Source organism: Panthera onca, chromosome A2, assembly GCF_046562875.1.
Source record: "Panthera onca isolate mPanOnc1 chromosome A2, mPanOnc1 haplotype 2, whole genome shotgun sequence".
Lineage (NCBI taxonomy): Eukaryota > Metazoa > Chordata > Mammalia > Carnivora > Felidae > Panthera > Panthera onca.
Window position 1 is genome coordinate 12,157,693 of NC_138340.1, and position 13,188 is coordinate 12,170,880.

The following is a 13,188-nucleotide window of genomic DNA, read 5'->3' on the forward strand; positions in this document are numbered from 1 at the left end:
ATAATGAAAAAAAAAAAAGGTTGAGAAGTGCTGTCGTCGAAGTTTATAAAATAGTGACACATCTTACAGTGGATGACCTCATGCTATGGTGACAAAAGCAAGGATGGAGCACCCAGCATAGGTTGGATTACAGTTTGTGCCTCAGTTTCCCAACCTGTAAAATCAGGATGGTTTGTGTAACAGGGTGGCCGTGGAAGCAAATGAGATGATCCATGTAAATCCACGTAAAGTATTAGCTGTGGTTATCAGCCCCTGCCGCCGCCGCGCAGCAGCAGCCCCAGTTTATAAAAGAGGAAAGCGAAAGTTAAAGAGATCAAGCCACTTCCTGCAGGGCACACAGCCTTGGAAGTGCCAGAGAGGAACTTCAAAGCTCCTAGGTTGCCTGGGGCAGAACAGACCTCCCCAGCGGAGTCTGTCCTATTCTTCCCTGGGGAGCTCATCCGGTCAAGGATGGCCCCACCAGCAAGCTTACCCCGTCTGGACGCCCTCATCCAATTCCTGAACACCGAAGATGCCTACAGCTGGAGAATTGGGCAGTCGCTTGCTGCCCCCTGCAGGCAGAACTGGAAATGGCAGGCACCGTGCCCTCCTTTGGCCTGATGGGGGCGGAGGCGAGGGGGTGGGGAACGCTTGCTTCTCCCTCCTCCATGCTCCCTCAAAAGTCCTTGGCACAAGTTGGGCAGTAGCAGTCTAAATGAAAATGCACAAATCTACATAATCTTGAACCCAGTGACTCCACTGCTACGGATTCAGGCCACTTGCAAAAGTGAGCTAAGATTTGTGGGCACGTTAGATGGGCTTTGATTAGGGAGGGGCGTCACTCAGCCACAGGTCACCCAGCCTTTGACGAAGGTGAGTGGAGGTGACTGGGGCCTTGCAAAGAGCTTCAAGACATTTTGCTACATGACAAACTGAAGACAGAAATAAAAAGACATCGTGCAGATGCACAGATGTGGGCATACACACTTTTGTGCTGAAAAATATAAAAATGAAATTGTTAATCATTTTGGAAAGAGGTGGGAAGAGAAGTTTCTACTTTTTTGCTTTCTTTCTTCTTTTAACTTTTTCTGTATTGTGTGGTTTTCTCACATGGGACATGGGCATGCATATATATGTTTAATGTCAGCAGAGGATTATGGGACATTTGGAGTTTCTTCTCTGTTCCCCTCGGTGTTTAACTCCACATACAAAAGCAGTCACAACAGTTTGATTGGGGGGGGGGGGGGGTCAGCGATAAAGCGACTTCAGAATAAAATCCTATTTTATTTTTAACATTCCAGATAATAAGAGACTGGAAATAGAGAAATCAAAATAATAACAGACATTATTTCTGGATGGGAGTGATTACTGTCTTCTCTGGGCTTCTCAGTACTTTTCCAATTACATATTCTGCAAATAACGTTTGCATAGCTTTTGCAATCAAATACAAATAAATAGATGCACAACATTGTGAATGCATTTAATGCCAGTGAGTTGCACAACTTGAAGTGGTTACAATGTGGGCTGAGATGATGACCTGAGCTGAAGTCGGATGCTTCCCTGAGCCACCCAGGCGCCCCTTGTTTTGTTTTTTAAAGGTGTGTAGGTCGCAGCTAAAGCAGATGAGAGACTGTTCTTTCCAAATCAAGTTCTGGACCTTTTATACCCCCCAAAAGGAAGAATCTCAAACACATTATGCTCCTTGAAAGGACCCTAGCTCATGGGGCGCCTGGGTGGCTGAGTCGGTTGGGTGTCCAACTTCAGCTCAGGTCATGAGTTCATAGTTCAGGTCATGGGTTCGAGTCCTGCACTGGGCTCTCCGCTGACAACCTGGAGCCTGCTTCAGATTTTGATTCTCCCTCTCTTTCTTCCCCTCACTCGCTAGGATTCTGTGTCTCAAAAATAAATGTCAAAAAAAATTTTTAATTAAAAAAAGAAAGAACTCTAGCTCAAAAGAATGTATACAGTAGAATTCCATGTACATAAAGCTTTTACAAAATATAAATCTAATCTATAGTGAGAGAAAACCGACTTGGAGTTGCCTGGGGAGAATGATGGGGGGGGGGGGGGATTAACTGGGAAGGAGAAGAAAGGACTTTGTAGGAATGGAGTGTTCTAGATCTTGATTGTGGAGGTGATTACATAGGTGTGTAAATGTGATGATATTCATCAAAGAGCACAATTAAAATGAGTGCATTTTACTGATTATAAATGATACCTCAATAGAATACACTTTATTTGTTTTTATTTATTTATTTATTTTTAAAGTAGGCTCCACGCCTAAAGTGGGGCTTGAAGTCACCACCCTAGGATTAAGAGTTGCATACTAGGGGCGCCTGGGTGGCTCAGTCAGTGAAGCATCTGACTCTTGATTTTCGCTCAGGTCACCATCTGGGGGTTGGTGGGATCAAACCTCGCTATCAGCACAGAGCCTGCTTGGGATTCTCTTTCTCTCTCTCTCCTCTGTGTCCCTCCCCCAATCATGTTCACACGTGCACTCTCTCTCAAAATAAATAAATAAACTTAAAAAAAAAAAAAAAAAAGTCGCATGCTCCACCGACTGAGCCAGGAGCCCCAATAGACTACATTTAATTTTTCCTTTTTTCAAATGCCATTGATACGTATTTCACAGAATGCTACCATCGCCCCAAAACTTAAAAACTTGTAAGTACTGATTAGGTTTACAAAACTAGGTTATCTATTAAACTTTCAAAATACAGCAATAAAAGGGAACAGAACCCCAAGTGCACGCAAAACAATCAAGAGACCAGTGTATCTTAGGAAACGGGGTTCCGTCAAACCGGCTTCGCAGATCAAGGAGGCCCCAGGCCGGAAAAACCGGAATTGGGCTTGAAAGCCGGAAGTGTGGCAGAAGACCGGATGCAAAGGATGAGGTCGCTCCAGACCCTCCCGGCCCCACCCACAACTGAAAAGTGTGGCCCAGCTCTAGACGCCGAGAGCGCACGCGCACCTCCTAGCTCAGCCAATCAAGACGAAGTGAGGCGGGCGTTCGGGAGGAAATAGCGTTCTCAAACAGGAAATGTGGCAGTTTACCTACGGAATCGCAGACGGTGTCATGGCGGCCTACGAGCAGGTTCAAAAGGGGCCCCTGAAACTGAAAGGCGTCGCAGAGCTCGGCGTCACCAAGCGGTGAGTGTCCAAGAATACCGCGAAAGGTTGTCTTCTGTCCCCTTAACCGTCTTCTAGAGTTCCAGAGCTCTTGCCCCGCGATCCGCCCTTACCTCCTCTCCCCCGCGCTTCTCCCCTCCCAGGAAAAAGAAAAAGAAGGACAAAGACAAAGCGAAACTCCTGGAAGCAATGGGAACGAGCAAAAAGAACGAGGAGGAGAAGCGGCGTGGCCTGGACAAGCGAACCCCGGCCCAGGCAGCCTTCGAGAAGATGCAAGAGAAGCGGGTAAGGCGGATGGGGAAGCTGCGGATGCCCCGCGCAGCGGGTCTGGGCCTCCCGAGGTGGATGCAGAGACAGGGCCTGACGACTCGAAATTGGGGTCAGCCCGGGACGCTCGAAGGGGTGGCGAGCGGTCAGAGAGGCGTTAATTCCGGGAAGAAGATGCTACGTGGAGGAGGAGGAGTCCGCGCTGGGGGAGCTCCGGGGACGGGAAGCACCTCTGGCCAGAGTGGATGGCAGAGGAGAAAGCTAGAGCTGGCGTTAAAAGGAGGCCAGAGCTGGGGACCGAATTTGGATTCCAGCGCAGCCTTTCATTTGTCTAGTGACACTGGGCTAATAACTCATTTTCTCTCTGCCTCAGTTCACTTATCTGGAGGGGTCAGGGTAGTGCTGTCGCCTAAAAGGTGTGGGAACTTTAAATGAAGTCATGCAGGTAAAGCGTTTGGCACTTGGTTTGTCCCAAGTCAGTGTTCAGCTGACGTTAGCTGTTGATATTAAATGGTCATGCCTCCTGCTCTAAATTTCCAGGAAGTCTGTTACTTTGATGACTTTGTTTGGCAGGTTATTTTTTTTTTTAATTCTTTTATATATATTTTAAAAGTTTATTTATTTTGAGGGGCGCCTGGTGGCTCAGTCGGTTAAGCGTCCGACTTCAGCTCAGGTCATGATCTCGCTGTTTGTGAGTTCCAGCCCCACCTCGGGCTCTGTGTTGACAGCTCAGAGCCTGGAGCCTGCTTCCGGTTCTGTGTCTCCCCTTCTCTCTCTCTGCCCCTCTCCTGCTCGTGCTCTGTCTCGCTCTGTTTCTCAGTAATAAATGAACATTAAAAAAAAAAAGTTTATTTATTTTGAGAGAGAGAGAAGGGGGAGGAGCAGAGAAAGGGCGAGAGAGGGAAAATTCCAAGCAGCCTCTGCACTGTCAGCACAGAGCCCGATGCGAGGCCCAAACTCAAGAATTGTGAGATTGTGACTTGAGCTGAAACTAAGAGCCAGAAGCTTAACCCACTGAGCCACTTAGGCACTGCAATAAATCACTTAGCTTAATATTAAACACAGTGTATTTGGACGGTAGGGGGTAGGAGATGTTAGCAGAGGATAGATAAGCTCAGCCTGGTATCTGGGGGAAGGGAATAATCAGTCTAGGTTGGTGATTCTCAATGGGGTGCCATTTTGTATCCCACCTCCACCCTTAAGACATTTGGCAATGTTCGAAGACCTTTTCGTTTGATAAAACTTGCTATGTTGGCAGGGGTGGGGGTAGTGCTACTGGCATCTAGTGGGATGAGGCCAGGGATGCTGGTCAGTGTCCTACAGTGACCAAGATAGAACCCCCTGCAACAAAAAAAGTGATGTGGCCCCAAATATCAAGTGTCCATGCTGAGAAACCCTAACCCTGGTCTGGGGTGTTTGGTCCAGTAACATCAGGAAGAGTGAACTCATTACTCTCAGGCCTAATTGAGTCATTAAAAAAAAAAAAAAAAATGGTGAGACACACTGGCTTTGGCAAGACCAACCTGGGCTCCATTGTGTCTCTACCGCTTCTTGGTGGTGGTGTAGCTCTGGACAGGTCGGTTAACCTCCCACACCTCATTTTCTTCATCTGTAAAGTGGGGCTGAAGTCCTTACCTAACGGGTTTGTGGTGAGGGTTTAACAAGCGAATGCACTTAATTTCCTTCCCTGAGGTTATAGTCACAGGTTAGGCTGGGGTGTTACTCCTCTTGGGAGAGGGGTAACCATCAGGCTATATATATACATATATGTACATATATATATATATGTACATATATATACGTGTATATATATATACATATATATACGTGTATATATATGTACATATATATATATATACATATATATACACGTATATATACGTACATATATATACACGTGTATATACGTACATATATATACACGTGTATATATACGTACATATATATACACGTGTATATACGTACATATATATACACGTGTATATACGTACATATATATACATATATATATGTATATATATACACGTGTATATATATATAACCATCAGGTATGTGTGTATATATATATATATATATATATATATATATATATGCATGCCCCAGAGTTGGACAGTAGTACTGGAAGCCATAGAAGTTATAAGGTTTGGGATGGATTTTGGAGTGAGAACAGCAGGATTAGTTGATGCACTGGGTGTGGGCTGGGAAAGAATGAGGGATGACCACGATTTTTGGTAGGAGTTGCTGGGTAAGTGAAAGTGCTATTTACCGCAGTAAGAAGGACAGCAGGCTCTAAAGCAGCTTTCTTTCTTCCTTTATTTATTTATTTTTTTTTTAAATTTTTTTTAATGTTTGTTTATTTCTGAGAGAGACAGAGACAGAATGCAAGTGGGTTAGGGGCAGAGAGAGAAGGAGACACAGAATCCGAAGCAGGCTCCAGGCTCCGAGCTGTCAGCACAGAGTCCGACGCGGGGCTTGAATTCACAAGCGGTGAGATCATGACCTGAGCCGAAGTCCGACGCTCAACCGACTGAGCCACCCAGGCGCCCCTAAAGCAGCTTTCTAAAGCGGGGCAACCAGACCTTGGTTTTAGAGAGGTTATGTTTGAGGGCCTGTTAGAAATTCAAATGGAGAATTCTCGTGGACAGTGTGATACCTGAATCTGCAGTTTGGAGGAGAGGTCTGGGCCTCCCCTGAACGTTCTGGAATTGCTGTGAGGAGACCCTCTGACTGGATGAGATCCTCCGAGGAGAGACAGTGACAGAGAAGAGGTCTAGAATCTGAAGTTGTAAAGGATCCCTCACGAGAAGGAGGAAAACCGGGAGAGGGTGTCCTTAGGAGCTCAGTGGAGAAAGTGTCTTAAGGAGAAAGTGATCAACAGTGTCATTTGCTGCCAAGAGGTCTTGTAGGGTGACTACCGAGAGCCCGGAGTCGGTGGCATTTGGAATGTGGAGGAAGAGAGGCTGACGAGAGGGGATCCAAGGGAGGGTAGGGAAAGGCAAAGGTGGAGACAAGATGCAGAAATAACTCTTGGAAGATCTAGCAAGAGGACCAGAGAAACAAGCACACAGCTGGAAGGTGGTGGAAGGTCAAGGGGATGTTTTTGGTGCTGGTGTTGAAAACCGGAAGTGCTGCTGTGGATCTGGTTTGAACCAGGGGAGAGAAGGGAGAAGGTGTGGGCGGAGGCAGGTGGAGGGGGGAAACGCGGAATCCCTTGTGGGCGAGTGTCCCTTGAAGCACAGCGGGCATGAAGGCTGGACAGCTCTTGGAAGTCCCAGCCTGAAGGAGGGGTAGGGCTTGGCATCTCCAGCCCCATCACCCATTGTGCATGCTGCTCCCCCTTTTCTCTGGGAAGTGGGGGTGGTGACAGCCCACAAGGCACCCTGTGAACTTGGTGCATGGAGTGGGGAGAGGGAGTGGGGAGAGGCGCTCCGCCGAGCGCCTGGCACTGATGTCAGCTGCCCACGTCAGCGCGGCCTCTCGTGAGGAGGCACAGCCCTCACGTGGGCTCACACGGTAAGAAGAGGCAGGGAAGGAAAGGGAGGGGCAGCCAGGTGGTGGGTGACGGGGATCATCTCCTGTGGGCTGACTCGGCTCGGCCGGGGCTGGAGGCCCAGCGGGACCGGAACAGCCAAGATAGCTAGCCTCACCATCACGTGTCTGGCGCCTCCTTGCTCCTCCCTCCACGTGTGTCGTCTCATCTTCCGGGTCCTTTCTTTCAGTAAGGTCATCAGACTTCCTGTGTGGTGGTGGTTGACTTCCAAGAACGCAAAGCAAAGGCGGCCGACTCTTACAGCTTTGGCCCAGCACTGGCACTGCGTTCTGTTAAGTAAACTGAGTCACAGGGCCAGCCCAGAGTCATGGTGACGGAGAACTGCACTAGGGCACCACGACCAGGCAGCACGGTTCACAGGGGGACTACCAGAGTCGGCCACAGTCACCCGGTCAGTACGTGTAGAGCCAGGTGCGGCCCCGGGTGTGTCTGGCTGTGCATCCCATGCTCTAGACTCTTCCTAGGTAGCATCGGGGATTAGGAAGGGGGGGTGGGGCACGATACGTATTCTGCAGTCATGATTGTCAGGGTGCTCTGGATCTTGTAGCCCCCCTGGCACTGTGTCACCAGCATCTGTTCCCTTGAGCTCCTGTTACGTGTTGGGCTCTTTATCTTCCCCATTTTTCTTTTTTTAAGTTTATTTTTTTTTTTATTTTTGAGAGAGAGGGTGTGCACGCGCAAGCAGGGGAGGGGCAGAGAGAGAGAGGGAGAGAGAATCTCAAGCCGGCTTCGAGTGACAGCTCGGAACCCCACATGAGGCTCCCTCTCATGAGCTGTGAGATCATGACCTGAGCCAGAATCGAGAGTCGGACGCTCAACCGACTGAGCCCCCCAGGTGCCCCTACGCTTCTCATTTTTCATCCTTCTTCAAACCCCATCCGAGACTTTCTTTTCCTGCCAAATGGGAATGCCTGCCAGTGACTGCCCTTGCCCAGGGCTGCAGGAAGCACACCTACAGCTCCCAGCGGAGTCGACTCGAGTCAGTGCTAGTACATTGCTTGACACTGACCGAAGGGCAGCTGACCTGGGTTCCTGGTGGGATATGCTGTGGCCGGGCATCCCTGTTGGGCCAGCCTGAGGAGAGGTGAGGGAGGGGCGAGATGTACGCCCGAGACCTCCAGCCATTCCAGAGCCAAGCTGGCAGGGGCTTCTGTCTTCCGCCCCACGCAGGCCTGGGCTGTGTCAAGTGTGTGAACTCAACCTCCGTGTCTCTCCTCTCTCCAGCAAATGGAAAGGATCCTGAAGAAAGCATCCAAAACCCACAAGCAGAGAGTGGAAGTAAGTCATGTGCCCAGGGGGAAAGACCCCAGGCTCTGTGGGGTCCCGGCTGGGCCCAGAGGTTAGGAGCCTGGCAGAGGGAGCCATTGGAGTGTTGGGGGGGGGGGTTGCCCAACAGAAGCGACGCCTCCCCAGGTCATGTAAGGATGAGCCCAGGGTTCAGGGCCGGGTGGCTTTGAGGGGAGGGGCTCAGCAAGGAGAGGCAGGATGTGGAAAAGCGGGAGTGGGCAGTGTCTCGCAACCCTGGTGCCCTGCCCGAGACTCTGCTGATGTGGGTTTTCTCCTCGGCTTTCCCAGGATTTCAACAGACACCTGGACACCCTCACGGAGCACTATGACATTCCCAAAGTCAGCTGGACCAAGTAGCCTCCCCACCCAGGGTATGGAGTGGCACCAAGGGGAAATGGAAGGCGGAATCGGGGCTCTGTTTGGTGCCTTTGGTGTTTTCTAAGAACATTCTTTTACACACACCCTTGCGTCTTCTGCTGAGACAAGTGCTTTCCAAAGCAGTATGTCCTCTTTCTGGAACTCGATTAAAGTAAGACTGTCCTTTTACTCTATTTTGGTTTCTCAGTAGAAGATCAAATTTTTTTAGTTCGGACTAGAGATTTTTAAAAGTTTATCCAGAGATTGAGGCTATTTCCGTGTGTCACAGAAAAGGGTCTTTGCCCCCAAACTGCATCTAACTCTGACAGTCAGCCAGCCATCTTTTCTTGGATGAAACGGACTCCAGGGGATCAGGAGGTAATGCTAACACAGCCGGCAGCTTACAGACCCCGTGGGGCCCTACGTGAACTCTCCTTCTGAGCTTCCTCCTGCTTGGGGCTTGCACTGTTTCTTCCAGAGCCTAGGGAAGCCATTTGTACTTTCTTGGCCTTCAGATGCCTCCTCAGCCCCCTGGTGTGTAAGACCACACAGCCTGGAAATAGAACCACTGCCAAAGGCAAGGATGAAATGTATGCTTTGTCCCCGTCTGAGCTCCTGGCGGACTTACAGCCTCTGCCCCTAGTGCCCCCATTCCAGATGAGTTTAGAGGGTGTGGCCCTGGCAGACATCACTAATCAAACACAGCATTCTTTGTAATGGAACCCGGACACTGCCTGCCTCACTGCCCTCAACCCTAGGCTCTAAGCAGCCCCTGTGTTTATTCAGAGTGGCACATAACTTGTAGCCTGCTTGGCATTTCTGGCCTAAGGACATCTCAGGGGTGGCAGGACCTGGGCAGAGTCCTGGCACAGACACTACAATACAGTCAAAGGGGAGGACCCAGGTCCTGGTGCTGGAGAGCCGTGATCTCTTTTGAGGACCGACGTGTTCCTACCTGATGAGGATCAAACTGCATATACTATTGGGAGGAAGTCTCTGTTGACATAGGTAGTGAAAGAATAACAAAATCGTGTTGGGTTTGGGGCTGTCACATGGTGAAGAGAATAAAGCAAAAAATAGTTATTAAATAGAAGTCTGAGTGTCTTAATTATAAGCGGTTTGACTATCACTAGAAATGCTGCTTTTGGGATTTATTGCACATAAAGAATGTGCATGCTGCAAAATGACCATTCACCCTCGCTTTGGAAAAAAGTAGATGACCTGTTTTTTCACCTGTGGTATACAGCCCCCCCCCCCCCCCCAAGAGGTAATATACTCTCTCGTTAGCAGTGGCTCTTTTGGGTAGGTTCCCCCATTGCCTCGCGGAAAGGCACTTTGAGGCCTTTTCCATCCCTGAGCCAGCAGTTGGGGTTTGTGAGCATGATGTGCTATGAAAAGCACATAGAATATAGATATTCCACCTCCCTGCCTACCCAGTCTAAAGCTGAATGACCTCAAACGGCAGGATTTCTCTTCTGTGGATTGACTGCTCGTTTGGACAGTTCTGTGCCATGTGGTGTGGTTCACTTGTGTAGCTACGTTGACTTGCCTGGGGCCAGAAAGTCCAAGGTGGCATCTCATCCTCCAGAACCTTTCTCTGTGTTGTTTATTCCTTTGGCCAACACAAGTCACATTGCCAAACCCAATCTGGGAGAGAACTCTGGGCATGGACACCAGGAGATGTGGTCTATTGGGGGCTATCACTGCTAGTCTAGCACAGTTTCTCAAGCTCTTCTGGATGTTAGGCTCTCCCGGAGCATTAAGAACCACTGATGCTGGCTGGGGTGGTTCAGTCACTGAGAATTTTCAGAGCTCCTCAGACGATGCTAATGGGCAGGAAAGTCTGAGAAACCCTGACCTACCACAATGGGTATGATCTTTTTTGAGATGGTGCAGAGGTCAAATCTGGCTTACACATTAAATGTAAATACCAAGGATGAAATTCAGATATGACCTGAATTCCCCCACGTATGGAAAAAGGAGGTTACGCGTAACTTAGGTGTAGGGTGTGTTTACCGTGATGGTACTCTTCGTACCTGAGAGTTTGTTTTTTCAGAAGGCTTTTGTCCAGTCTGTTCCTCCCAGTCCCCCACAGTACTGATTTTAAACATCTAAACAAAATGCCTAGAGCAAGCCTGAAAGGAAATGCTCCATGGTAAGAGGGGTCACCTCTCCTGGGTGATTTTTCTTTTTGTCTTTCTTTTTGGGTGCAGTATGAGGCTAGGGTGTTTTACAAGACAATTGTCAAAAACCCTCTCCTGGCCATTTTGTGCAAGAATGCTTCCAGCCCAGGATTTACTTAGTAGTCATTAAATATTCCAGTTTTCTCCTCTGGATTTTCTTGCACTTCATCCTAAGAGGATATATTGGCAAAAGCCATCTTTCAAAACCCCAAAGGAGATAGGAGGGAAGATTAAAAATCAGGCAGGCAGCCTGAGTAAATGGTTCTGATACTGCAGGGTTGGGATTCCCAGAGCAAGTGATGGATGGTTCCATAGGACAAAATGCAGGCATTTTGCCACAGCCTGAGTGTTCATAAAAGTGATGAGATACTCAATTGATTAATCAGGGGTCACAGTTTGCATCACTCACTGCAGTCACTAACTACAGAAATGAAATATGTGCTTTTCGCCTAGGTTCGGTGGGGCGTGGTTTTCAGATCATTCCAGGCAATAAACAAGCTCTGATGAGTGTTGACATTGACAGGTGATAGGTCGTGACCCTTGGTAAGACTTGATTGCCATTCAGAGTTTGTTTGACCTCTTTTCCAGGTAACAACCACCTTACCCTCTCCCTATAAAGCATATTACAGTTGGTAACTGTATTTGTTTCCTAGACTCCCCCACCAGGCTAGGAGTTTCATGGGGCTGGGCCCCAGGTGGGGTTCCACCAACGGTATGTCACCTAACTTGGCCCACGAAGGCGGGGCGGGGTTTCCAGCTGCCCTGGCTTGTCTCTCAGCCTGGCAGCCAGAGAGGGCCTCGCTTCAATCAGCCCCGCCTAGCGCCGCCCAGGCCCGCCCCTCTGGGCCTTACTTCCGGGATGCCTGAGGCCAGAACGGGAAATAAGGGCATATCGGACGTACCGCGCCTGCGCGTACCCGCCTCGCGCCTGCGCCTTCCTGGCAGCCCCTCCCCGACCGGACATAACGGTTCGCGCGCGGCTTCCCGGGCCGGAAGTGGAGGCGAACTGTCGCGGGGCACGCCCGGCCTTGCTCAACGCCCGGCAGTCCCCGCCGTCGCCGCCGCCCTCGGCAGTAGCCGAGGCTTCCCGCAGCCGTCATGTCCGCCAGCGCCGTCTACGTGCTGGACCTAAAGGGCAAGGTACAGATGGCTCCGCACCCTCCCCGTTGCCAGGCAACCGGCGGGGCCTCGCCCCTGGGTGGGGGGGTGAGACCCATCCTGTTGCTTGGTAACCGGCCAATGGGACCCACCCTAATCTTAGGCAGGGAGGTCTATAGACCTCACCTGAGGCCCCCACCCTGTTGCTAGGGTACCAGGCGAGGACTTCGATCCACGAGCCCCGCCCTGTTGCTAGGTAACGCAGCTGCACTGACCCCCCCCCCCCCCCCCCCCACTATGGGCCGGGTTCTCAAGCCTCCGTGGGGGCATCCGGGAACCCGAGGCGGCGGGGAGAGCGGCCCGCATCAGGCTTCGAAGCCAGGACTGGCTCTCAGGTGCCGTGCGACCCTTGGCCCAAGGTGGTGAGGCGTGTCGGGGACAGTGTGCCCGCGGGCCAGCCCTGCCCCCTGTTTATCCTGTGACTTTTCTTTGCCAGTCCCTGTAAAAAATTTATTAACGTTCAGTGTGACACCGAGTTATGAGGGTTGAGTGAAGTGGGTGATGGGAGGGCCATTTTACAGAGGGAGAAACTGAGGCACACAGGTGTGCAACTTGCCCAAGGTCACACCAGTTACAGAGTGGCAGGTCTAGGAGTCGGCTGGTATTTGGGGAGCACCTGCCAAGTGCCATACAGGGTTCTTAGGCTTGGGCTGCTTTTGGTGAGCAAAATCAGAGTTGTCCTTGTCCTTCTGGAGCTCACAGTCTGGTGAGAGAAAGGGACACTGATCTCACAAAGTACAAATCAATGTTGGGTGCAGTGGCTGGGGGTCAGGGAGGGCTTCCGGGAAGGAGGGACAAATCTGGCTGAGACCTGAAGGAAGAGGTGGGCAATTTAATTAGGACCCAAGTGCCATTCCCCGGGGAATCTGGGAAGACCTCTTAGAGGAGGGATCTCCAAGCCTTTCACAGTGGGCTGCTGCTTTTTCCCCCGGTCCGTCCGGTCTGGAAGGCAAGCGAGTATTGGCCTCTTGTATCTGGGAGTTACAGGAACAGTACAATGTTAACCAAGCCCCGCGTGGATCACCGAGAGAGAGAGAGAGAGAGGGGGGGGGGTGGGTGTCGGGCCTTGGGGCAGGCAAGAGTTAGCTCAGAAGCCGTGGGGAGTGAAGAGGTGAGGCTATCCCTTCCTGCTCCCCTCCCGGAGTCCCAGGCTCTAGAACTTTCCAGGAGTCCCTTGAGTGGGTTGCCTGCCCTGGATGCCACCCAAAGTCAACAGCTAGTGAGGCCCGGTGCTGGGCTCCCTTCCTCAGGCCTCAGGCAAGGGATCAGTCACAGGGC

At 50.5% G+C, this 13,188-nt stretch overlaps 2 protein-coding genes across 2 annotated transcripts in view; both read left to right on the forward strand.

Annotated features, from left to right (window-relative positions):
- The first annotated feature begins 3,002 nt into the window (after positions 1-3,002).
- On the forward strand, positions 3,003-8,763 carry FAM32A (family with sequence similarity 32 member A). Its single transcript, XM_078443238.2, has 4 exons — positions 3,003-3,129; positions 3,252-3,393; positions 8,150-8,203; positions 8,501-8,763. The coding sequence occupies exons 1-4, from the start codon at positions 3,020-3,022 to the stop codon at positions 8,567-8,569; spliced, it is 375 nt and encodes a 124-aa protein (XP_078299364.1). The 5' UTR covers positions 3,003-3,019; the 3' UTR covers positions 8,570-8,763.
- A 2,959-nt stretch (positions 8,764-11,722) lies between these two features.
- Positions 11,723-13,188, forward strand: part of AP1M1 (adaptor related protein complex 1 subunit mu 1) — a 29,297-nt gene continuing 27,831 nt past the window's right edge. Inside the window, exon 1 of the mRNA XM_060630530.3 lies at positions 11,723-11,892. Within this exon, the coding sequence (XP_060486513.1) occupies positions 11,851-11,892 (42 nt within the window). The 5' untranslated portion in view covers positions 11,723-11,850. The remainder of the gene's footprint in view (positions 11,893-13,188) is intronic.